The sequence below is a fragment of the Thermochaetoides thermophila genome (genome assembly GCF_000221225.1).
Source record: "Thermochaetoides thermophila DSM 1495 unplaced genomic scaffold scf7180000011806, whole genome shotgun sequence".
Taxonomy (NCBI): domain Eukaryota; kingdom Fungi; phylum Ascomycota; class Sordariomycetes; order Sordariales; family Chaetomiaceae; genus Thermochaetoides; species Thermochaetoides thermophila.
The window spans coordinates 285,546-310,607 of record NW_006383023.1 but is presented as its reverse complement, the minus strand read 5'-3'; the positions used below and the strand labels follow the sequence as shown (position 1 = coordinate 310,607).

Here is a 25,062-nt window from a genome sequence, read left to right as displayed (position 1 = left end):
CAGAATGGCCTGCTATCTCATATGTAACAAGCGGCCAAGTTGGGAATGAGGTGAAAGGCATCGCAACTTCCTCGTCTATATTGGATCAAGAGCTGGCAAAAGAGTTTAACGTGGGACGAATGTTAGACCCAGTGCCATGTGCTTTTAGCCCACGTGAGGCCAGAAGATGTTGCCTTAGGCTACTGTCAGTTGAACAATTCCGTCCTGCATGCCGAAGGACCATCTCAGCGATGGGATCAAACATCGGGATAACCCGGATCGTTGTATCACTTCATTGTGAGAAAGCGTGCAATTCCGATTCAGGAAAATTATTCTTGCTATCAGCATGGGAGCACAAAGAGTGCCATGAAGATCATGTGGAGAGCAATTACAGTCTTGCCAACACCTGTCAGAGCGACATTAAAAGCAATCATGCGAAGTGTTTGACTTGAATGGTAAGTCTATCCCACATTCACATATCGGTTACCTAACCACACGCCCTCGTTCTAGAACCGTTCCACAAGACAACCATAAATTCAGCCTACCAGCAAGCAGCCTACACCTTCCCCAGCGCAAGCCCTGTGGCGTTGTCATCTTCGTAACAAACACCAACAACCCACCAATAATACAAATTACCCCACTGAAAATGGAGGGCTCCAAAAACGCCCCGTACCTGTCAAACAGCGCGCCATCAACCGGCGGCCCAACCAGCGACGAAGTCGATGCCAAAGCCATGCCCATCCCCATGTACGTACCCAGGTTTTGTAGATTGTCTGTGCAAACTGAGAAGGCAGCTGATGCTCCAGAAATGATGGTCCCCGAAAAGAAGGCGAACGCAACAGCATACAACACCAGTGCTGCAGTACTCTTCACGGTCGTCATGATCAGCACCAGAATGCCCGTCATCAACCCGCCGAGGCCAAAGACATTCAGTCTCCCGTATTTGTCGGCAATAATGCCAGGGATGATGCGGCCAAACGTTGAAGCTGCATTGAGGATGGCTAGAAGGTATGATGCCAGAGTCGGGTTCATCCCCGTAGACACGGCATACGTCGGGAGATAGAATGAAGGGAACAGCATTCCGATCACGGTGAGGAAGAAGCAGAAAATAACCAGAAGATACTTGACCTCCTTGAAGGCATCCTTAATCCAGAATTGAGTCTGTCTCGGCGGTAGCCGCGGTACGACAGTCGCCGCAGCAAACAGCAGAAAGGGCATAACGATAAACGCCATGATGCGCACCGACCAGCCAAAGGAGAGCGGCGAGTCATTGAGCATTTTGGACAAGGCAATAGGGAAGACGATGCCGCCGATGCTGGAGCCAGACACGACGATGCCCAGTGCAGCGGCCCGCTTTCGTTGGAAGTACTGCGACACCGCCGCAAAGGCAGAAACCTGCAGCATGGACATGCCAATCCCACATAGTATCCCCTGCGCCAGCACGAACTGCCAGTATTCCTTACAAATGGAGGTCATCATGAGGGCGAACACATAAATCACCGCGCCGGGGCGGACGACCTATTCACATTAGCCACCCTCTCTCTTATCAGGAACGTCCATACAGAGGCTCGCGAAAACGTACCCAAGACCCATAGCGATCAAACAACGGCCCGGCAAAGGCTCCGGTGACACAAGGACTTGGGAGTCTTTCAAAGACAAGACAAGACCAAGGATAGATAGATGGGAGAAGATCCAAAATATTCTCGACAAGCAATATCAGGGCTCAACAGGTCTCAGCTCTTGAGTCTGCAGGACTTCGAGGTTGACTGAGAGCAATATATCGGAGCGTAATGGGAGATACAATATTTACACGCATCGTTCTCTGCACTTATGTCCCTCAGATACTCCGAGAATACAAAAACAGCAAAGCATGTCGGTGAGAATAGTCCTCCTAGATCTTGCCCTTGCTGAACGTATCTCCGGGCCAACGCCGTGAGTCTACGGAGCCGAGTAAGTACATGGAGTGAATTTACGGATGTCAGATCGACATGCCAGAGTTATCGGCGCTCGGAGCTCGGCCTCGGCGCCTAGCGCTCTCCAGCTAATTAGGTACAATTGGATGAGTCCATGACGCATGTCCGCATGTCGTTCGGAGATTCCATATACGGGGATAATGCACTCGTACATGTTATCTTCGCCATCCTCTTTCTCCATCGTCTGCACGCGGCCTGCATCCGCCTTGCTTCTGCCGCCGATATGATCTCCACTTCTCGATCTCCGACTGCACTTGTTGGCCTATTGTGGAACATTATTGTAACGCTGGGAATCGAAGGATCAGGCTAAGCGGTTAGGTGCCGGATTGTCTAGTTCGCGGTCTTTCAACGGTTTTTATTCTCCGAGGCGCATCGATTCTTCTCCGAGTATTTGTTTTAATAACACATCTCCGAGCATCATTATGGCTGAACCACAGTCGGACCCGAAGAGTGCTCGATTCCGGAAAAGAAGAGCTATTGTGTAAATATTTTCGGAGAAATCCTCTCTTACAGCCGACATCACACTGACAACTCATTTTTCAGCGTCTGCATCGTTTGCCGCCTACGCAAACTCAAATGCAACCGCGAGATCCCCTCCTCCAATTGCGTGCGCTCCAAAGATGTAGCCTGCTTGTACTACCCCGAGGGCCTGGACGCTCTGCCCAACCCCCAAACGAGTCAAACCCAGTCTCAGCCTGCTGCCCTCCCTGAACCTCCCCCTCCTGAACCAGGCCCTTCTACCTCTTCTTCTTCATACCCTGTCCCGCCGTTCTCTGGCGGCCAGGAGCACAATAACTTTGGCTTTGCTGCACCTCCGCTTCCTCCCCCGTCGGAGCACAGGCCGCGCAGGCCCGGCCGTCCGTCAAATCTCACTACGAGATTGCCCTCGTTGGCGGCGGCGAATGCGGCGATTGCCCCGCCGTCGAGATCTATCCCTCCCGAGGCGCCTCTCCAGCCGCCGGGTGAGAGGAGGAAAAAGAGGAAGGCTCCTCAGGCTGAAGAACAGGGGGAGTCGAGTGCGGCTGCGGCTGCTGGAAGGAGAAGGGTTGGGAGGCAATTTGTTAACGTGACGTTCTCCCCTGCTGATGAAAAGGGGGATGGTCGTGTGGAGACGACGACGGTTGAGTTGGCGGGGTTTACGGAGGATATACATTTCCAGAGCGAGCAGCATTCTCCCGGGCCGGGACAGCAGCAGAGGGGGTTCAGTCAGAGTGTGGTGCACAGAAGGAGGTTTTTTGGCCAGAGTCACTGGTTGAATGTGATGAATTTGGTACGTCCCCCCTCTCTCATCTCACAAGATATATCCTAACTTGACAGCAGATCCAACCCCTCTTCCAAACTCTCACCACCTATCTCCGCGCCTCCCCTTCCCCCATCCCGTCCCTCTCCCGCCGCGCCAAACATCTCGCGAAACTCATAAAAGCCCGCCGTACGCCCCCCTGGCCCTGCTCCCCAACCCCGGACCTTCCCCCAAAGAAGTCTGCGACGTCCTGGTCACAAACTACCTCCGCACGTACGAGAGCATATACCGCTTGTTACACATCCCTTCTTTTCAACGGGCCTACGACGCGGTCTGGGGCCCTGAACACACGCCTGATACGGTATTTGTCGTGCAGTTGAAGTTGGTTTTGGCTATTGGGGCTGCGACGTATGACGGGATGTTTTCGTTGAGGAGTTGGGCGACGAAGTGGGTTTATGAGGCGGGGACGTGGTTGGGGATGCCGGGGAATAAAGGGGGTGTGAGTTTGGCGGGGTTGCAGACTAGTATTTTACTTTTGTTGGCAAAGGAGGCGACGGGCGTGGACGAGGATATGGTTTGGGTTGGGATTGGATCAGTTATCAGGATGGCAATGTGTCTTGGGTTACATAGGGATCCCACGGGGTTAGCAATCGGCCCGGGACCGGGAGGGAGGGAGAGTTTGTATGACGTGGAGATGAGGAGGAGGTTGTGGAATACCGTGTTGGAGATTGCCGTACAGGCGAGTCTGAACTCGGACGGACCGCCGGGGATTGGGCTGGAGGATTTTAATACCAAGATGCCGGGAAATTATAATGATGAGGATTTGGAGAGGGACACCGCGCCTAAGCCGGAGACGACGTTTACCCAGACCTCGTTGGCTATTGCGCTGAGGAGGATATTACCCGAGCGTTTGGCCATCGCTAAGTACTTGAATAACTTTTCATCGAAGGGAGTCTACGCTGAAACCCTCCGCCACGATACCGAGCTTCGCGCTGCTTCCAAAGCGTTGAACCAGATCTTGCAGACGTACCGCTCTGTGCCGAACGGCCCCTCCGATCTCGATCTACGAATGTTAGACCTCTTAATACGCCGCTACTTCCCTGCCCTCCACTTCCCCTTCTTCTCTTCCTCTCTCACCGACAAATCCTATGCCTTCTCCCGCAAAGTGGTTGTTGAATCGGCTTTGCGTTTCCGGCGCGCTATTTTCCCCTCCCCGCTTCCATCTTCCAACCAACACGATCCCCCCGACGACACGGGAGATTTACTATCTCGATCGGCAATTAACGGCGAGACCTTCCTCTCCACTGTCCCCCTCCAGTCCTTTATTTGCATCCTTGCCGAGCTGCAGGCTCTGATCCGGGAATCTGAAGACGAGCGGTTCGGGTTGTCGGGTATATTGCCCTCCCTGAGTGTGGAAACCATCCGCCCTGACCTGGTTTCCTTCCTGTCTGAGTTCAAAGAGTTCGCGTGGAGGGCTATACGGGCGGGGGCGACGAATGTCAAGGGGTATCTTGTGGGGTGTGTTGGGGTTGCGGCTATTGATGCGGTGAAGAGACAGGAGAATAAAGAGGAGGTTGTCGTGAGGGCGCTGGAGGAGGGAGTTAGGAAGTGTGTCAGGTGGTTGGAGAGATGTGTCGAAGGGGGGTATACTGATCCTGCGCTGGAGGAGGATGGGGATATTGATGTGCAAGAGGGGAGATGGGATGGAGATTGGGAGTATATGGCAAGGTGGATCTTTGGGGAATTAGGGGAGGGATTTGTGCATTAGGAGGTTACTGATATGGTTTATTTTGTTCTGTTGGCTCTGCCCTTTTTTAGAGGGTTGCGAATGAGCTTGTTACTGTGTTGGAGCTTCGGATACTTTCCTTCAAAACTTTATTAGGTAGGTATGGATATCTTTAAGAAGGGACCAGAAGAGTACGTATTGATGCTTACCGAGTCCATGGGACAGGATTTTTAATGCGATGTAATTGTCTTCATCATGCATTTATTTATATGCCGTATGCTGAGTTCGTCCAGGTGACCTGACCCTGATGTGTTGGCACGTTGGGCTCTAGCGTGCTGCCCAATCGGCTTCGCCTCGCCCTATAAGCGACAATGCTTTTTGTACAGACCAATTGCACTAACTTTGATGTTTTTTTTTCTCAGTTTATGGCATAAGATTTTGTTCATTCTTCTACCTCACAGTTCAGGGATTTGAAAACTGACATAACCCTCCTCTTGATATTTCTCAGTTTAGAACAAAAGACAATGGTCCCTAACGCCTCCCAGCAAACCCTCTTCCCTCCTATCCAGCTCCAGCCAGGAGCTCAGTTCCCTTCTTCAGGCGACGCCGACCAGTTTCAGCTCCTCTCCGATTCCTTCAGCAACCTCACGCTCAGCCGCGACCTTCCAGGCAGTCCTCAGTCCTTCCCATCGGCGCCATCATCTCCGTCTTACATTCTCTCGAGTGCTCGCCCCACCGCAACCATCCAACCGGGTCTGGAATCGTTCCAAGGCGGAACCGGAACCGGATGCACAAGCAGATGTGACCCCATCTGCGACCAGCCCCCACAACGCCAACATCCCTCTCAGCAGAACCAGCAAGAAGACCACCCCATTATCTCCATCCCCCCGTTGTTGGTACCCCCAGGCGAAAACGTAATTTTTGCGCACTCTTCCTTTTTCTCTCAGAACGCCCCTCTCGGCATCTCCGAATTGCCATCTCCCTCTCAGGTTAGGGTCCAAGCTGCTTGGCTTAATCTCACTCCCACATTTACCTCCCATTATCACTCGCATCATGGGTATCAGGAACAATCTGGCAACTTTGACCCAGTAAATTGCGCGTGCTATGTCTACACAGTCCCCTTCCCCCAACTGGGACTAGTCGTTCGCTTCGGACGCGGAGTTAATGCCTCCTCAGAAGGCAAGACTTTGTTGCTTGTTAGAGGGGCACTCAAGCAAGCAGGGATAGAGGGATGGGAGAAGGTGCCTGAGTGTTTTGGCTGGAGGAGGGATGGTGAAAGGGGGGAGGGGTTTTTTATATTTTGGGTTTGGGACCGATATAGATCTTGGGAGTCTTAGGACGTTGGAGGAACAGTGGGGCGCGTTAGGCAGGGAGGAGAAAGAGGTAGTGTGCGGGGAGGTCGAGCGGTTGGTGAGGGCTTGGAGGGGGTTGTCTTGGGGAATTGGAAAATACTTCATTGGTAAGTCCCGGGTCTTATGATTTACACTCACCTACATTGTGATCTTGATGGCGAGACCAGCCAAGAACGATATGCTGACACGATATTTCTAGGCTCCATCGACCGAACCCCTCTCTGCGACACGCTCTTCCGCTCTTGCGGTTCATCCCCCTCCCCTGCAGCAGGGCCCTTCCCCTCAGTGTCAGCCTTCCACGACTACCTCGTTCAGACCGCCCTCTCCAATTCCCAATCCCGCCAGGGCACTCTTGTCGCTGGATCGCACTCCCATCACCACTACAACCCTCACCACTTATTCCCCCCGAATGTCCCCATAACCTTCACCCACTCTGCCCTTCACCCCCGTAACATCCTCATCTTCCCTAGTCCCCACCAACCCCCTAAAGTGGTAGCAATCCTAGGCTGGGACCAAGCAGGTTTCTACCCTTCGTACTGGCAGACGTTTAAAGCTAAATGGGAGTGTACCCTGTCTAACGGGATAGCCGATTGGCAAGGGGAGTGGCTTCCTAGAGTGTTGGATTTGGAGAAGGTGGAAGGGGAAGTGAAGAGAGCGGGATGGAGTTTGAGCGCGTTGGCGGAGTATTGGGGGTACTGGGTTCGGATGATCGTTGGTAGGTAGGTACCGAGGGTTGGGGGTAGGAGGTTCTGCTGGTGAGGATAGAAAAAAAAAGAAATTGTCTGGGTAAACGAGAATAACAAATATCTCCTCCCCCCAACAAGGTGTAAGAGTCGAATGGTTTAGGTTATGGTATGAAGCTGTATGGTGTATTTTGCATCGTTTACGTCTATGAATTGGGACCAGATGCTTGGTGGTTATGTTGATATATCGTACACTCTTCAGTGCTACTCATCTCAAATTTTGAATAGTTGTGTTTATAGGAGCAGACTTTGTATTTGAACTAAGATTATATATCTTTGATGGGATACTACATACGGTCTCCGAACTTGGAAATGAAAGCCGTTAATTCTTGTGGCATTCCCCTCTTAACCACCAAGGGCCAGGGAGATAGCTCTGCAGAGGCATACCCTCCATAACACTTCATTATGGAGGAAAATGCCAAGGGACCAACCCACTAAGGTATTTCAATAAGGCAGAGAGGGGCTCAAGCCGGATGCATGACTGAAGGGCTCAAAATGCAGGGACTAACAAGTCCCAACTGCTTGCTAACAGCGGGTTAAGGTGAACCCAAAATGCGCTTTATTCATTAAGCTAAAGTTTTAGAAAAAAAAATAATGTTTAACTAGGTGATTCGAACGTCTTATATTTCGTTTAATTTCTTCATTAGCCTCTAATTAGCACATTGTCGACCATCTCTAGTTTGCATCTCCTGATAACTTAAGAATTGCCATTCGCTGTATATATGAAGATATCGCTTACTTCTTCCCCTTCAACATCGTCAACCCCCTTTTCCCCTCATGAAAGTATCTTCCTAGTTAGGCAAATTTTGATACAGCTTATATTACAGTTACGGGCGTATGGTCTAGTGGTATGATTTCTGTTTTGCATTGTCTCAGCCTAGCTGGCCAGCTCTACAGAAGGTCCCGCGTTCGATCCGCGGTACGTCCATCTATTTTTGCCCCTTTTCCACATATCATCAACTTGGTTCCACCCAAGATATCACTCTCTTTCCGCCTATTTGCTTCTCCTTCAAATGTCAAGCATGCCCTCTGAGTCCTTTAAGAACGAGGCCAGCTGGCATAAGCGTTGGTAATGTGTTGCTCTATGCTGGGTGCCAGTTGCTAAACTCTTATTGAATCGGGGCTGTTTGATGCAAAAATTTCCTGGCAGTCCGAAAAGCTTCAGCGCTAAAATCAATTGTTAACTGCGCCACTTCACAAACACATCAAAGAGGTCGCAAAGTTGTGGCCGGCAGAGGATATTATATTAATTCCAACAAAATGTACCCCATTTACAAAAGTCTCAAAAGAACGAATGCCCAAGTCTAGGCCGCACACTTTTCCCCAGAGAAGCTCTGCGAAAAACCATGTTGCCCAACTCACTAGGAAATCCACCCTTAATTCACTGTTACTACCCTATCAAAACCCCCCCTGTAATGGAAGACTATCCCATCTCTCCCCCAACCTCCTCCGCCTCGCAAAATGCCTTGTCCATGTCCCTAGCTTTCCTGCTCTTCGCCTGCGTGAAGGACAGGATCGGGGGCGTACTGTCGGCGGTGGTGTTGGTGGCGTTTGTCGCGTCAGTGCGTTTCAGGATTGAGCAGAGAGTCGGCCAACATCCAGCGCGTAGCCCGTCGGTCCTGGATTACGAAAAGCCCGGCCACGATGCTGATTGATGGAAGAGGTGGGCAAAGGAAGAGAGTGCCGCCACAGGGGAGCAGCCAAGGCGCTTAGGCGACCTTGACGCAGTTGAGAGCGGTGATGTTGATGCCATCGCCCTGCAGGGGTCAGTATCATATAACGCAATGGGGGGGGGGGGGCATTGGAAGTTGGGTATGGAAAGAACTTACTTCAGCGGCATCAGTCTCGCAGCAGTACGAGGTACCCTGGCACTGGCCGCCGAGCAGGGCAACCGCGCAGGTCAGGCCCAGCACGTCGACGCCGATGAGGCCGTCAGACTTGTTGCAGCAGACGGGCTTGCTCTCGTTGGAGCACGAGGTGATGGTGGTGCTGCCGCCGCTGCTCTTCTCAGCCGGGGCGGGCGCCGCGGCGGCGCTGAAGGCAAGGGCGAGGACAGTGAAGATGGTGGTGAACTGCATCTTGACGGTGTAGGACTAAAGGAGCGAAGTGATTATTATTAGAAAGGAGCGGAGATGCTTGTATTATTCGAAGGCTGGGCTGACTGCTGAAGCTGCTGAGGCTGCTGTGTGCTGATGATGCTTTCGAGGTCGATGAGGGAAGGATGGAGGTTGTTTATATAGACGACTCTGACCCGTTATTCTCTCTTCGGCCATCATGGACCTCCCCATCACTCTTCCGAGTCAGGTCCCTGCTCTGCTTCCGATCATTGCGCCGCACGGTGATCGGTCATCGACAGCTTCATTTCCGCATTTGCAATGCGATAGGCGTAGTCGTTGGTATTGAGCGCTTCCTGACTTTGCAGGTGAAACACCAGTCGACGAGATGCCGATGATTTCGAAAGGCGGTACCGACCTATGGCCGGTCTGCTCCCCTGGTACCTGCGTTCTGCAGGCAGAGGTTGTGGGAGGGCGGACTCGGACTCGGCTGCAGTGTCGGGTCGGGAGTATTCCGTGACTCGGGCCTTTTAGGATGATCTGGATCTATTCTCCATGTTAGCAGAGTCGCTGGTTGGTTTCTCTAAGCACTGTATGTAGCCGGTAAATTCACTGAGATTTTCGTCTGTGTCAGTCATTACTTTCTCCGTCAAGTCGGGAGATAAGGAACTTGATCATAGACTAAACACGGCTCTCCATTAAAAGCAGCTCTGACGAGACTAACTTATCGTCTCCGCGTTCTCAATCTTCCCGTATTTAAGCCCGTGCAACCCAGAAGTATACGCCTTTGCACAGCATAGGGGCCACACGATCCATCGCGAGCGACACCAGCCGGGTGCACCTTCGCCCCGTCAATGCTTCAACTATCATCGTTCACTTTCCTCGTGCAAGATGTAAACCGTATGTGGGAGAGTCGAGCCTCAGGATTAACTGCGTGAGACCGGGACGATCCTTGTCTTCCGCGAAGCTTAAAAGACTGGGGAAGGGCCGATCAGGTTGCACAGGGCTGGCCGCAGGAACGACTAGCCGCCACGCGCAGTGGCATACTCAAAATCGCATGACTTTGCGGAAGCTCGCAGTTTTGGAGGACTTCTATCCAGGATTATTGGGACCTAGCGTCTGTGCTACGATTTTCTGGCAGCTTCAGGGCTTATGTTGACTGTTGGTAAGGGCGAATATGCATATCCTATCCATGCTGATGGTCGTATTGATTTATGGCCGCCAATCTTCTGTCAAATCCCCTATCTGCAAGTTGAGCCTTTGGCGTAAACACATGGTATCATGCCAATTCCACACTGCAGACGCGCGGGAGGTTGTCCTTAATTGTCATGGTGGTCACAATTTCGCGAGCATTACACAGCAGGTACCAGAATTGTCCATTCTGCACTTTGACTTGAAATTCGATGTTACACTAGAGCTGTTCTTCTGGCCCGTATTTGGGCTGTGAATGCAGGCATAGGGATAGTTTTCGCCGTCATAGAACTATAACTCATTTTGTTAGCCATTTGAGTGTAACGTAGTCGTGCCTCCATAGGCCATGATCAGCAAAGAAGGCATTGCTGAAGGGTCCTCGATGTCTCACGAGCGCGCGATACCCCACAATCTCTTGCTGACTGTCTCTCATGTAAGGCGGCCCAACGAGGTCAGAGCGTTGAGGCAAGTGCGTGTCTTACATAAAGAGGTATCTGAATGTCTCTTGCCAAGCCAATACAGCAAGAATTCTGCCAAAGGCTCGTAGATGATGCAAACCTACGCAACATTGGATTGCAACATTCGACGTCTCGATGTTGTCATGCAAGCATAGTTTTAGATGGCAGCACCAGAACCACGTCCCCGGGTCCTGGAGCAGATATTCGGGTCTCAGAGGGAGGATAAAGCTCCATAAGTTTTCGTCCAAGTGATAGCTTAAATGCAGATTCCCTTGTGTAAGAAGATCGACCTATATCGCCGATAATCGAGACCAGTCAATCTGCGGTCCTTCATCAAACAGGAGGCGGAAGAGGGGCGCTTGCGGCTTGTTTTCGTACAGCAGTCAGCTGAGTTTGGAGCCTTCGAGAAGTGTCTTAGTCATGAACCTCAGTAGTCGCCGGCATAATAACGGGAAGCTGAACGGACCAGGGGCGCCATCTAGAGCTCGGCGTCAAATCGACCGCCATGACTTGTATCTCGCCGGAGACGGAATCACCCGCAGGAAGACTAAGGCGACTACCTCCAGTACTCCTCACCTTTTGAGGGCCTCGGCTCCCCACCTCGTCGACGATCACGGTCTCAAACGTGGCAGTTCATGTCGTTGCTAGCCTGGCTCCAGGGAGAAAACTAGCCACATCATTCTCGTCTCCACCAATGAATTGTTGACCGTGATTAACCATCACCGTGATTCGGACCGAGCCAAATGTGCTTGCATTGATTGATGGCCTGGATGTGGCGTGGTTGAAAGGGGAATTGGAGATCCGGGGGAAACGAGGAGGTAGGCTTCTCTGTCGATTGGCAAATCGTTATTGCAGCAAACCAAGGACAGCGCCGAGGTCTGGGGTATAGCCTCGAAGATCAGCACGGAATTTGTCCGGATAATGTCCATTCTGATCTTATTCAAGTCTTCAGGTGACGAAAAGCTTGTTGTCAAACTGCTAGCTGCCATGCCTAAAAGCATATTTTTCTCGTTGACCACTCTGTATCTCACTGGAGCATTTTCAGATGTCAGGTGTCTCCGGGATGCATACATGTGACAATGGCTAGCTTCTGCCAGGAAAATGAGATTACTGGGGAAGAGCGCGCCTTCCAACGATGTTAGTACAAATTTTGAACCATGTTGACTGAGTCTTGAGAAATTTGCTGCATGGGACGGAAGTCGAGATCTACACCGTGGGTTGTGCTATAATATGTGGTTTAAGAGACCCATAGGACAAGGTTCTATGGTGTAGCGGTTAGCACTTCGGATTCTGATTGAGGTTCCACCTCACTACAGAACATTCCGACAACCCCGGTTCGAGTCCGGGTAGGACCTGACACCCTATTTACCTTTTGCCTTAGCAAGCAATGTCCACCTCTCGCACCCTTTTTGTCTCGTTCTCTTCGTTGGTGGTTTCTGATCGCATGAAACTTTTTACCGATTGTGGTTGCCCCTTTTACGCCAACATTCTCAGTTCGCACTGTATTTTACCGTCATTTCAGATCTCAATACAACGGATTTGTCGCTGCCTTTGAGATCTTCAAACATATCATCCTCCACATAAGTACAAATCATGTCAAACATTTTCTTCCCGTTTTCACTGCCCTTCTCAACAAAGAACTCGCGATAGCCAGTTGGCACAAAACCCAGTCTTCGAAACGCTCTTTGTCCGTTCTGTGTAGCAGTCAAAGCTTCGATTCATACGTCAGCATGCTCTTGACAAAGCAGGATCCTACACAGATGTGAGGCCCCCAAACAATGCGTGTGAGAGCAACCTACCTGACTGCCCCAAAACCCTCCACCTCCTTTTCTCCCTCTCAACCCTCCCCATCACCTCATCCAATGCAAACTCTGCAAACTTCTTCCCTTTTAGCGCACTCTTCCAATCCTGCTTCTCCCTTCTAGGCACAGCAAACCGCTCAATGTGGTAAACGTGCAATCCCACCTCAACTTGTTCAGCTCTCTCCTGTTCCTTGGGAAACATGGTCACAGGATCGATCTCTGACTCTTTCAGCTTGCCTTGGAGTAGATCCAGCCAGTGATGTTTTAGTAGGGGGAGGACAATGATCACTCCTGCTACCGCGATCTTGCCATCTGAGCTCTGGACGGCGGCGGAAGTAAAAGAGGCACTAGAGCCGGTGAGCTCCGAGGATGGGTCTGGGTTTGAGTCTGTGGATGGGTTTGTGCAACCCGACTCTGCTAGGTCTGAACAGGACATAGCACTTGCCGAGGAGGCATGTGGATCCTGGAAGACGAAGCTCATTGAGAGCGAGGGAGTTGTTGCCGCGACCCAGGAGTGCAGACGAGAGTAGGGAAGGTTGACCGGGTACATTGCCTGATCGGAGGAATAGACCTCCTGAAGGATAGCATCGCTGATGGGAACTGTCGCCAGGATTGGGCATGACTGACAGAGCTGGGAATCGCTTTGCATTGTTTGTTTCTTTTCACCGTTCTTTGTGTGCCTTGTTATGGTTGTAGAAGTGTTGGCTTGTGGCTGTGCATAGTAAGACGAGGGGTTGATGAGCAGCAGGAGTTGTCCACAAGTTGATTGTGGTGGGGTCTCCACTCGGGCGTAAGTACCACCTTAACGTCGAACTACATCCCAGCCGTCACAAAGAAAGCGAATAAAGAATGCTGTGCCTGTTAATGCTTTTCTTGGAAATATATCAAGTCAGAAACCCTTTGGAATATTTGGTAAAATCTTCTTAGGAAACCAATACAGCTGGAAATGCGAGCACTATCTCAGCAAGGTAGCTAAAATGTACAGCGAAGTAAGTCATGACTCATGTCCGAATATATCTACGGACATGGTCGTGCAGCTTGGAGGGACTGTAGAACCAAAAAAAAGGTTTGTACAAGGCTAATGAGATTTCTCACATGAAATACCACCTTCTTTATGTGAGGTGTTGCTCGGCCGAAGGTCGGAAGAGATTTACGTTGATACTTTAAGCATGGTCTGGGAAAATGTTGACCCTGAAGTCTCAGTCTCGGGGGTTTAAAGTACTTCAAAGGAGGTAATATCGAACGTAGAACCCCGTATATAACGCTGGTCCTCAACGATAGCCTGTTAAAACAGCAACTTTTTGAGTGACTTGAATTCGACTTATCATGATCTGACCCATGAGCTTACCAATGAGGTGCCTTACGATTATCAATGTTGCCATCTGGATGGGTGCAATTGGCATCCTCGCAACACCACCACGCCCGTGCAGGTACTGTGATCCTGCCGAAACTCATCAACCTCACTCTGAAGCCCTGATTCCTCACACCCAGCCAGGCAATGGGTTAGCGCCGTAAGTCTCCTTGCTAACTCTTGGTAAAAGAAGAGTGTAAGGATGTACTGAGCAGCTTGGTTTGCTGGTGGCGATAAGTCAACCCACAGAGTCGCCAATAGTAACTGCTCTAGCACGGCTCCCTGGTGACGAAAACCCAATTGAGGCCAAAGTCTCTCCAGCGGTGTGCTACACCGTTTGTTTAGAGAACCAGGAGCCATTTTGTCATGAGGGATGGGTAAGTCTACAGAGGAAACTGATGCAGTGCTTGTTGATCTCAGAACGGGGCTAACATATCTATCAAAGACGGCGTCCCCTTTGATGGTAAGTCCTCACTTACTCGACTGTTCTCGAATGCGTTTGGACAAAATCTTGACAATGAAACGCAGTTGTGGTGCTGGTCTTGCTGCACAAATCTTGCTTCGAAAACTACTGCGACCCCGAATACAGCTTTAGGCCAAGCATGAGAAACGTTTTCGGGTGGTTATAAGATCAAAATGTAGATGATGGATTGGCTGGTCGGCTCATGGAGGGATTATTGTGTGTAGTGCGGTTAGGCATTCCTTTCAGTATGCGACATGTAACAGTTGCCAGAGTTGCAAACGGTGCTGACCTGAAGTTCTTAGTCACATGTTTATGATCTTGATGTTTTAGGAGAGGAGATAACTGCAGTAATCCGTAGCACTTGCATACACTCAGGGACGTGTTTTGGCCAGAAACGGTGGTGTGATCCGGTTTCTCCGTTTGCTCCAAACACTAAAGTTTTCCTGGGCTAATTCACCAGCACACTCCCTAAAAATGGAATGGAGCAGCCTTGAGACGGTGAAAGTAAAACTTTTGTTTCCTGATTCACTTTTTTTTGTGTAGGCTTTAGGGCAGAACACTCAAAAATCAAGAGCTTGAAGAGTCCATAAACCCAAGGTCTTTGGATAAACAGCAGAATGATGATACTGCGGTACAAGATTGCCATGCACTCGTCATCGTGCTAGACTATGCCAGAAACGCAACGCTGCAGACAGCCGAACGCATCATGGGCCTCAGTGCAGTCATTGTGATGATGGAAGAAGTATACGAGCTGTCAAGCAAGATCTTTGTCAACATTTGTTATTTATATAGTGGGATACTCCAACAGACGAGGAGCTTGAATCTCCCAACTGCCAGCAGACTTGGCCCATTAGAGCTCAACATGGATCTCCACAAAAGATTTGTCTCTCGCGTGTTAATACCTTCCATCGCAAAGGGCGTCAAAGATGCAGCATTTGTGCTGGTCTGTTGGGTTTCTGCACTTCTAATCCTCTCAATAATCACCACCTACCGTGAGGGCCGTGAGGGACAAGTTTCTTCGCTGAAGGCTTCTCTCGATGACAACATGCGCCGCGTGTCTGCTAGCCTTGCCCCCTATGCCAGGAAATATTTACCTTTTCTTTATACCGAAAAGCCAAAAGCCATCGAGGACTGGGTTGAGGAGCAGAGGGCTGTTGCCAACTTCAGCTTCGCACATGGCCATGATGACCTTGAGACACGGTTACGGCTCCGGGCTGACATAAATCGCCGTCTTGAAAGAGCCTTGTGGATCGATAACTCATTGACAACTACCGATGTCTCTCATCACCGGGCTTTCTTAGCATTTTCAGCACGCCTTGTCAACGATAAACTAGCAAACCGGGACTGGGAGAGATTATACGATGTGGCAGTGGGATTTCTCAATGCTGAGCTTGAAAGAACAGACAAGATCTCACTGGCAGAAACTGTTCGTTGCCTGTGCCTAGCGGTTGTGCTCTTCGATAACTTCGGCCTTGACATCTCAAAAACTTCCCGGCAGAGCCTTGTGACCATCACAGAGATCAACATCCAGTGGTTGAGATCGAAGTGTGATCCACAGGTCGGTCCATCTCCGATCCTTGACAAGGAGATATACAACTTGAACGTGACCTATGGGAATCTTTATAACAGCTTCCTTCGACCTGGCCTGCCTATAAAACCGGCCGTCAAAATTCTCAGTGTCATCATGCCGCAGTATGAGACCCTTTGGCGAGTTGTCTTGCTGACCTTCGTCACGGCATACCACTCCCAACGGGATCTGGCACATGCAGACGTTGTCAAGCGCACTGAGACTGTCCCAAGCTGCCTTGGGAAGCCATCAGAAGAACGCGAAGCACTCACAGTGGCCATGGTGAGTTCCCTGTTCTGCATCCATCACATCCCGCCTGACTAACACCACCCCCCTATCCAGGAGGGCCTTCGCCTCTACCCCTCTAACAAACACCTCTACCGCAGCTGTCCCATCACCAAAGCTCCCTCTTCCACTCCCATAAGAACCCAACTTAGTTGTGCCATCTCCGCACTCCACAGGCACCCCTCCATCTGGGGCCCCTCCGCACTTCACTTCCTCCCCTCCCGCTTCGATGACTCGCCTTCTTCAACCGATAACGACGTTAACGACAACTCTTCCAACACAGGCGGACTCACACCGCTGCAAAAACGGGCCTATATCCCTTTCTCCATCCGGCCGCATCAGTGCCCTGCTGCGGGGAGACACGGATTTGGATACAGGATGGTAACTATGTTGGTTGTTGCGTGTGGACGGGTGCTGGGTCCAGAGAGGGGAAAGGTTTTATTAGGTGGGGAGGGTCTTGAGGATCTGACGGAAGAGTTGAGGACGGGTAGGGATGAGTTGGAGGAGTTGGTTTGGGTTAGGAGCGAGGAGGCCCGGAGTGAATGAGAAGGGGAGGGTTAGGGTTGGATGCAAATGGAAGAATCAGAAAGATAAGCGTCGGAGAAGAAACAATACTTTTGATAAAGAGATACTGGATATGAAAATATGTCAAAATTGATGCATCACGAGAAATTTACTTGTACACTTCGATTGCCATCACCTTTATTGGCTCCAGCTTCAATGGCGGTGGAAAACGGAAAATTGGCGCAGCTCGATACTCATACATGAGCAGCATCAGGGCTAGGGTTTTGCCTCACTTACTATGTAGACCCTAGATACCAGTCCATCTATCAACATACGGGTGACTCGTCTAGTGGTTAGGACACTTCGTTGTGGCTCATTAGGAGACATGACGACCGAAGAAACCCTGGTTCGATTCCAGGGTCACCCACATTTTTTGCATTTTTCCTCGATCGTTACTAGGCACTTTTTCGCAGGAATTCCTCTTCCCAAGAAAATGATTCCGGCGGGCTTTGTTTCCACCAAAACGGAACGCCCTCCACGCCCCCTTGCATCCAAGATCAACATCATGCACGCCGCTGACATCAGGACGACCCACGAGAATGGTACGTTGCAATCACAACGGTACGTCCGAGCGAAGCGAACTCGCGTTCCCAAAGTATTTTGAGCCGCATGAATGATGAACATTGTGCTGAGTAATCGCCATAAGCTAGCCTTGCCGGCACGCACGATATTACACATCCAACTGCGGCCCTAGAGCCTGACAGAGAAGGTGCTCAACTCGAGCCAAATAAATGGCTAGAGTTTCGCACCTAATAATGCTACCTACCACGATGCCCCCCCTATGTCGCGTTGCGGCGGTGCTACGGGTCAGGTCGGGGTCTGTTCCTGAGCTGAGGGGCAGCGCGATTCTAAAGTCTTGGGCGAAATCTTGATGGAGATTGGCCAATGGCTGCACCACGTGTGGGCGCGCCAGATCGACCATTCGCCAAGCATGTCCATGCGAGGAACCAAGGATAGCAACGGCTCATCAACGCTTCGGGAAGTTCAGCCGCTGCGCGGGGAGAGAAATCTGTCTCATTGTGCATTGCTTGTATGCAGCTCGCCAATCTCCGCCGATAGCGGGCCGTTCCCGATCCATATCGGGGCAAAAGAATAGGTGTATAAAATCTTGATGTCGGCAAAACGGTTAAGATGGTGCCAGGTTGTCTCTCCTGCCCGTCCAGCCAGCGACCCCCAACTCGCCTTCGGGATTAGTCTGGTCCTCACGCCGTCAAGATTGTGAGCTCCCTTTCATAGCAAGCTATGCGGCGGTTCCTCTCCCTCAGCAGTGGCCTCCTAGCCGCCTCGCTTGCTAAGGCCACCTCCTCTTCCTATGAAAACAACCTAGCCTACAGCTCCCCCTCACGCCGGCACCCCAGCCTCGGCGTGCCTCTCTCACATGTAGTGAAGCGTCAGGCGGAGCTGTTCACCCCCGAGGAGGTCGAGTTCACGCACGGCATTGCCTCCGGTGATCCCTACGAGGACTCGGTCATCCTTTGGACGAGGCTTGCGCCTACGGAGGATAGTGTCGCGTCAGAGTTTGTGCCGGAGGGGGTTGTGCCGGTGTATGATGGGACGGAGGGGGCGGTGCCAGAGACGAAAGCAGCTTGTGTGGAGTGGAGGATTGCGACGGATGAGGAGTTGAACAATGTGGTTGATCAAGGAAGGGGGTATACGACGAGCGATGTGGATTATACGGTGAAGGTAAAGAAGATCGAGGCGATTGATGTGACCAGCGATGCTGACGGAGTGCAGTTTGAAGCCAAAGGCCTACAGCCTTTCACTACCTACTACTACCAGTTCAACGTCTGCGATTCAGACAAGGTCAGCCTGGTAGGACGGACCAGGACACTCCCAGCGAGGAGCCAGAAAGTCCCGCGTGACGTTAACTTTGCGGTCTACTCCTGCTCCAACTATCGTAAGTCCCTCTGCAAAAATATGCAAAGACAGCATCTAACTTCTTCCAGCCGAGGGATACTTCAATGCTTACGCCAATACCGCACGCAAGGACACCATCGACTATGTCCTGCACCTAGGCGACTACATCTACGAGTACCAAGACTCCTCCCACCTGCGCACACCCCAACCCGACCGGGAGACCTACACCCTCTACGATTATCGCCGCCGTCTGGGCACCTACCGCACGGATGAAGACCTCCTGACCCTCCACTCGATATATCCCTTTATCACGGTGTGGGACGACCACGAGGTCGCCGACAATTCCTGGAAGAACGGCTCCCACAATTCCGAGGGGGATGTTTTTCTTAAGCGGAAAGAGGCTGCCGTCAGGGCATATTTTGAGTGGATGCCGCTGAGACAGGTAGATATGGATGATACGTTGAGGATTTGGCGGAACTTCTCTATTGGCAACTTGGCTGATCTCATGATGCTGGATACCAGGCATTATGCGAGGGATTTGACTGTTGTCGGGGGGATTATTGGCATTGGACCCGGGGGGAATATCGGCGATGTGGAGGACGTGGTTGATGACCCCAGCCGCACGCTCATGGGGTTCAATCAGGAAGCCTGGTTCTATGACCAGCTGAGCCAGTCCTCTGAAAGGGGGGCTCGGTGGCGGCTGGTTGGGACGCAGGTCGTGTTTAGTCACATCGGTCTCGGTATCTTCAACAACCGGCCTTTCAACCGTGACCAGTGGGATGGTTACCTCGCGAACCGCGACCGCATCTACCAGCACTTGGCTGACCACTCTATCAACAACACTATTATACTAGCAGGCGACTCCCATGCGTCGTGGGTCTCCGACCTCGCCTGGATCAACAGGCGTGACTACAACAAGGACACCGGGGCGGGCAGCTTCGGCGTTGAGTTTGCGGGCACCGCGGTATCCAGCCACTCTGTGCTAGGCAGAAACTTCCCTAACTTCCTGAGCAAGTTGCTTTCCAAGTGGCTGGTGAGCGCGAACCCGGAGCTGCAGTGGCAGGATCTGTATTATCGCGGATATTTTGAATTGAGTGTCGGGTATGAGGAGGTGAATGCACGGTTTTTTGGAATCCCGGATCCGTATAAGAGGAAGAATGACGATGAGATATTGTTGGCCGAGTTTAAGGTTTATAGTGGGGAGAATAGGCTGGCGAGGAGTCCGACGGTTGGTGGGGGGGTTGCGAAGGCGGGGGCGTTGAAAAATGGGAAGGTAGTGTCGCCTTAAGGGGGATGTGGGATTTTGATGGTAGATTTTGAGGAATGATGTATATATAGTGATGTTTCGCATACGACTCATGTCTGGCAAGACATGGTCATCATGATGATGATTTAATTTACCGTTGCTCACAGTTTACAGAGATAAAGGGAAGGCGGCCTTCCCAGAACGGCATTCGTTCCCGATACAGGCACAGAACAGCCGAGTTGTCCTCCCCGAATCTTCTACGCCCGACTACCCCATCTTGGTCGACAAGGTCCAGTCGACCGTGTGTTGTGCTCAATAAACGGTTTGTCATTTCCGAATCCTCACAAAGAACCTTCTCAACACCTATTACATTGCACTCCGCTTCAGGCTTAAAGCGCTGACGCATCCGCAAGTCTGCAGGTTTCGTCCTGTAAATGCTTCGAGGCTTGCCACTTCCGCCAAATAAACATGCAGCTTGCGGTATCTCTGTGCCCTCTCTCCTATCACGCAGGCATCCGCCGTACCATTGTTGGCTAGACTTCCGTGTGTCAGACAGCAAGCTTTGACCGGAATCTGCAGAGCAGGCTTGGATAGATGTAGAAGAATGAGACAATGAGACAGGCAGGAGGAAAAACACTGTGAAATGCAGAACCGATGTGGGTTGCCTATCTAGTACTGAGGTGTTAGGCCATGGGGGATTGCTGGGTTGTGTTTACTTAAGCGGCCAGTCTTCTGTCTCCTTATTGGGATTGTTGAAGCTTCTTGATCCATCCAAAAGTTCTTATTCATCTCTTTCTCTCTCTGGCACCTTAACTATCCATCGGGGGAAGCATTAACTCCTGATCATGTGCCGAGGTATTTTCATTTGACTTCGCTGACAGCAGTCGTTTCCAATAATCACATATCCCTACAAACCCTTCATAGATCAAGAGTTATTTTTTTCTTGTTACTGTCCCATTTCAAGGAGCGTCCGCAAGCGTTGGTTTAAGAAGACGGATGATAAGAACTCGGTTCGCCATAACTGTAAAGCACTTGCCATTGCCTAACCAGTATGATGTGTGCTGGCTCTCAGTGGTTATTGCTGACAAGCTATTGATGGTACCACCCATCACTAAACAAGTTCACCACAAGCAGATACTGATGGGAAAACTCATTTGCACACGAAAACCCAACCCAGTCTATTACTCATCATCAAACATAGAACAACAAAAGTAGGTAGAGGTAATGATAGTACTACAATACAGCCTATCCATCCATTCATCCGTCCATCAGGCCAGTTAGTCCTTCTAAGTCAACGAAGCAAAGGCTAACCAACCCACAATTCCATAACCCAAACCCTTTCTCATCCATCCCGGTAGAGACCCCTATATCCTTCCTCTTCATTTCCTTACTCCCCCTTCAACTTCTCCTGCTTCACCGAAAATGCCATTTCCAACAACTCCTGCTCCTCCCGCACGTGATTCTTCTTGACACCTGTAGCCGGCGAAGCACTCGGGTTACGACCCGCATACATGACATGCTTGCGATCATGATACTTCGTGCAGTTCAGGAGGGTCTCAATGCGGGGCTGGGTGTAGCTCCAAGCGCCAGCATTAAGCGGCTCCTCCTGGGCCCAGACGATGGTCTTGGCGTTGGGATACGAATCCAAGTTCTCGCGGAGCTGCTCCCACGGGAAGGGATGCAGCTGCTCGATGCGGGTGATGGCGACGTTGTCGAGGCCGTTGTCGGCGCGGTACTTGACGAGGGCAGCATAGACCTGGCCGGAGCAGAGGATCAGGCGGTCGATCTGGTCGTGCGGCTTGATGGCACCCGTCTCGTGGGCCGGGTCGGGGATGATCCAGCGGAAGGAGGACTCGCCGATGAACTCCTCGATGTTAGAGCGGGCGATCGGGTGGCGCAGGAGGGACTTGGAGAAGAAGAGGATCAAGGCTGCACAAGTTAGCATCATTCGCTTTTACTCATAGACCAGTGAGAGGGGGAAGAGAGGGAGAGGGGGAGGGGAAGAGGAAGAAAAAAAAAAAGGGGGGGGGAAGGGAAAGAGGCGCGGCCTACGCTTGCGGAACTGGCGCTTAATCTGTCTCCGCAGGAGATGGAACAGGTTGCTAGGCGAGGTCGGGTAGGCAACCTGCATGTTGCAGTCCTGGTGCTGGCGGTTGAGCTTCTCAGGGGCAGGGAAGACGCGCGAGTCCTCGTTACACAGCTGCAGGAAGCGCTCCAGACGGCCGGACGAGTGCTCGGGACCTTGGCCGTCGAAGCCGTGGGGCAGGGAGACGACCAAACCAGTGCGCTGCATCCACTTCTGCTCGCCAGCGGCGATGAACTGGTCGATGATGCACTGCGCGTTGTTGGCGAAGTCACCGAACTGGGCCTCCCACATGACGAAGGCGTTGGGGTCGGTCAGGGAGTAGCCATACTCAAAGCCGAGAGCACCGTACTCGCTGAGAGACGAGTTGGAGATGACGAACTTGCCCTGGTCCTTGCTGATGTGCTGCAGAGGGGTGTAGGTATCCTCGGTCTCCTGATCGTGGAAGACGGCGTGGCGCTGAGAGAAGGTACCACGCTCAACATCCTGGCCGGAGACGCGGACGTGGTGGCCCTCTGTGACGAGGGAGCCGAAAGCCAGAGCCTCAGCAGTGGGCCAGTCGATGTTCTTGCCCTCCAGAACGGTCTTGGAGCGATTGTTCAGGATACGCTTCAGGTTGGGGTGCAGGTTGAAGCCCTCGGGGGCAGTGCCAATGACGGCACCGATGTGCTCGAGGGTCTTGCGGTCAACACCGGTCGGGGGGTGAGGCAGGATCTCAGTGGCCAGCTCCTTGGGAGACTTGAAGCCGTTCCAGGCGCTGGTAGTCCACTCTTTGGACGTGGGCTGGTAGTCCTTGGAGCGGGCGAAGCTCTCCTCGAGCATGGACCAGACCCAGTTCATGTGCTCCTGGATATCTTCCTTGGTGAAGATGCCCTCCTGGAGCAGCTGGTTAACGTAGATGTCGAGCTGGGTCTTCTTTTCGCTGATACGCTTGTACATGAGCGGCTGGGTGAAGCTGGGCTGGTCAGTCTCGTTGTGGCCGCGCTTGCGGTAGCAGACGAGGTCGATGATGACGTCCTGCTTGAACTCAGCGCGCCAGTCAGCAGCGAGCTGGCAGACGAAGTTGACAGCCTCCACGTCGTCGGCATTGACGTGGAAGACAGGCGCCTCGATGGTCTTGGCGATATCCGTGCAGTAGGGGGTCGAGCGGGCGAAACGTGGGTCGGTGGTGAAGCCGATCTGGTTGTTGACGACCAGGTGGATGGTACCGCCGGTCGAGAAGGCAGGAAGCGAGTGGAAGCCAAGGCACTCGTACACGACACCCTGGGCCGAGAAGGCAGCGTCACCGTGCAGCAGGACGGCCATGGCGGTCTTGTGGGCGGTCTCGTCGTTGTTGTAGTGCTGGATGGCACGGACCTTGCCGAGCACGACGGGGTCCTCGGCCTCGAGATGCGAGGGGTTGGCGACGAGCGACAGCTGGACGCGCTTGCCCGAGGGAGTGGGGCGCTCGAAGTTCATACCGAGATGATACTTGACGTCACCAGAACCCTCATCTTCAGGGGCAGCAGTGCCGGCGAACTCGCTGAAGATGGACTCGTTGGGCTTGCGCACGACGTTGGACAGGACATTGAGACGACCACGATGGGGCATGCCAATGACGATGTCCTTGACGCCGTAGTCGACCGAGCGGTCAATCAGAGCCTTCATGCCGGGGACGAGAGACTCGCAACCCTCCAGACCGAAGCGCTTGTCGTTGGGGTACTTCTGGGCGAGGAACTCCTCAAACTTGGTCGACCAGATGAGGCGGTCCAGGATGCGGCGCTTCTCGTCGATCGAGTACTTGAAGGGCTGGGGGACCTCCAGACGTTCGCGCAGCCAATCGCACTTTTCGCGGTCGGGGATGTGGATGAACTCGACGCCGTAGGAGCCGCAGTAGATCTGCTCGCAGGCCTGGACGATCTCGCGCAAGGTCATCTTCTCGCGGCCGGTGCGCTTGAAGCGGGGGAGGATGCCGGGGCCCAGGGTGAACTCGGTATCAAGATCCTTCTCAGTGAAGCCGTAGTAGTCAAGCTCGAGCTCCTTGGGACGCACGTTGCCGAAGCCCTTGGCGGTGTTGCGAATGCCCAGAGGGTCGATGTTGGCGCGGTGGTGGCCACGGGCCTGGTACGCGCGCACAAGCAGCTGGACCTTGAGGTGGTTCGTGAGATCAGCGCCCTCGCCGATGCCGACGCCAGCGCCAGCAGCCAGAGTCATGACGCCCTGCTGGCTGCCAGACACCAGACCGGGGGGCGGGGTGAAGGCCTTGGAGATGGGCATGTCGCCGCTCTCCATGTTCTTGAAATACACCTGCCACGACACATGCACGCTGCTGGGGTCCTTACGCCACTGCAGGTACATCTCGTCAACGTAGTTAGCTGCGCTACCCGACAGGAAGCTGTCGTTCGGGTCGGGCGGGTTGTGGAGCGCGCTTTCGAAGCGTTTTTGCGTCACGACGCCCAGTGGACGGCGGGCGGCCGTCAGACGGCGGCCAGCACCAGCCCGGGCAGCCGTGGCAGCAGTCGAGAGGCATCGCGAGGCCGAGACGCCCTGTAGGGCACGAATCGAGGAGCGATACATCGGGACGGTCGGGTTACTGTCGATATCAGACTCTGGGACAATGCGTGCTTTTCGTCCTTTTCTTCTTCTCCTGGCTTATTCAGGACAGCCAGACCAGAGCAATTTCAGAGTATTCGTCTCTTAGGGTTCCTGAAGCCCGAGAACCAGTCGTCGTCGTCACAAAGGAGTGGCGGAGTAAGTCGTCGTCGTCGTCGTCGTCGTCGTCGAGGTGTGGAAGCACAACCCCTAGAGGAAGAAAAAAAATGAAGAGGAGAAAAGCAGAGTCTGTGCCCTCTACGACAAGACGCGGACCGGGACTTGCGTAGTAGGACAGGGGCAAAACACGGGCGACCCGGTGTTTTTGTTTGGGATGCTGGAGGAAGGGGAGGGGAGAGTGTGGAAGGAGGAGGGATGGAGAATGGGGAGAAAGGATGAAAGGGGTCGAAGAGGGAGGTGAAATCAAAAAAAAAAAATGAGACCGCAAAATGAGAAATCTCTGGAGCCAGCCGCTGCCCAGTGCCCAAATTCCCCAGCAAAACCTGGAGCCCAGCGTCCCCAGTCTCGCTCTTTCTCAACGGGCGCCGGGCGATGAT

The 25,062-nt window shown here is 52.4% G+C and overlaps 7 protein-coding genes and 3 non-coding genes across 10 annotated transcripts; 6 read left to right on the top strand and 4 right to left on the bottom strand.

Moving 5' to 3' along the window:
- Positions 1-466: 466 nt before the first annotated feature.
- CTHT_0001360 (putative monocarboxylate transporter protein) lies at positions 467-1,455 on the bottom strand (the record flags this gene model as incomplete). Its single annotated transcript, XM_006690622.1, has 2 exons — positions 467-485; positions 653-1,455. 2 exons carry the CDS (start codon positions 1,453-1,455, stop codon positions 467-469), a joined length of 822 nt encoding a protein of 273 aa, XP_006690685.1.
- A 919-nt stretch (positions 1,456-2,374) lies between these two features.
- On the top strand, positions 2,375-6,993 carry CTHT_0001350 (uncharacterized protein; the record flags this gene model as incomplete). Its single annotated transcript, XM_006690621.1, has 7 exons — positions 2,375-2,433; positions 2,496-3,222; positions 3,273-3,381; positions 3,429-4,908; positions 5,427-6,190; positions 6,285-6,377; positions 6,470-6,993. The coding sequence occupies 7 exons, from the start codon at positions 2,375-2,377 to the stop codon at positions 6,991-6,993; spliced, it is 3,756 nt and encodes a 1,251-aa protein (XP_006690684.1).
- Positions 6,994-7,844: 851 nt separating this feature from the next.
- On the top strand, positions 7,845-7,941 carry CTHT_0001340. Its single transcript has 2 exons — positions 7,845-7,882; positions 7,904-7,941. It is a non-coding gene; the product is annotated as a tRNA-Ala (tRNA).
- Positions 7,942-8,722: 781 nt separating this feature from the next.
- Positions 8,723-9,091, bottom strand: CTHT_0001330 (uncharacterized protein; the record flags this gene model as incomplete). The annotated part of the gene is made up of 2 exons (XM_006690620.1): positions 8,723-8,770; positions 8,843-9,091. The coding sequence occupies 2 exons, from the start codon at positions 9,089-9,091 to the stop codon at positions 8,723-8,725; spliced, it is 297 nt and encodes a 98-aa protein (XP_006690683.1).
- Positions 9,092-11,973: 2,882 nt separating this feature from the next.
- Positions 11,974-12,071, top strand: CTHT_0001320. The gene is made up of 2 exons: positions 11,974-12,012; positions 12,035-12,071. It is a non-coding gene; the product is annotated as a tRNA-Gln (tRNA).
- A 135-nt stretch (positions 12,072-12,206) lies between these two features.
- On the bottom strand, positions 12,207-13,167 carry CTHT_0001310 (uncharacterized protein; the record flags this gene model as incomplete). The annotated part of the gene is made up of 2 exons (XM_006690619.1): positions 12,207-12,427; positions 12,516-13,167. The coding sequence occupies 2 exons, from the start codon at positions 13,165-13,167 to the stop codon at positions 12,207-12,209; spliced, it is 873 nt and encodes a 290-aa protein (XP_006690682.1).
- A 2,027-nt stretch (positions 13,168-15,194) lies between these two features.
- CTHT_0001300 (uncharacterized protein) lies at positions 15,195-16,730 on the top strand (the record flags this gene model as incomplete). The annotated part of the gene is made up of 3 exons (XM_006690618.1): positions 15,195-15,758; positions 15,831-16,181; positions 16,242-16,730. 3 exons carry the CDS (start codon positions 15,195-15,197, stop codon positions 16,728-16,730), a joined length of 1,404 nt encoding a protein of 467 aa, XP_006690681.1.
- A 293-nt stretch (positions 16,731-17,023) lies between these two features.
- Positions 17,024-17,115, top strand: CTHT_0001290. The gene is given in 2 exon segments: positions 17,024-17,062; positions 17,079-17,115. It is a non-coding gene; the product is annotated as a tRNA-His (tRNA).
- Positions 17,116-17,990: 875 nt separating this feature from the next.
- Positions 17,991-19,893, top strand: CTHT_0001280 (uncharacterized protein; the record flags this gene model as incomplete). Its single annotated transcript, XM_006690617.1, has 2 exons — positions 17,991-18,645; positions 18,695-19,893. 2 exons carry the CDS (start codon positions 17,991-17,993, stop codon positions 19,891-19,893), a joined length of 1,854 nt encoding a protein of 617 aa, XP_006690680.1.
- A 1,345-nt stretch (positions 19,894-21,238) lies between these two features.
- CTHT_0001270 (mitochondrial 2-oxoglutarate dehydrogenase E1 component-like protein) lies at positions 21,239-24,490 on the bottom strand (the record flags this gene model as incomplete). Its single annotated transcript, XM_006690616.1, has 2 exons — positions 21,239-21,780; positions 21,904-24,490. 2 exons carry the CDS (start codon positions 24,488-24,490, stop codon positions 21,239-21,241), a joined length of 3,129 nt encoding a protein of 1,042 aa, XP_006690679.1.
- Between the last annotated feature and the right edge of the window lie 572 nt (positions 24,491-25,062).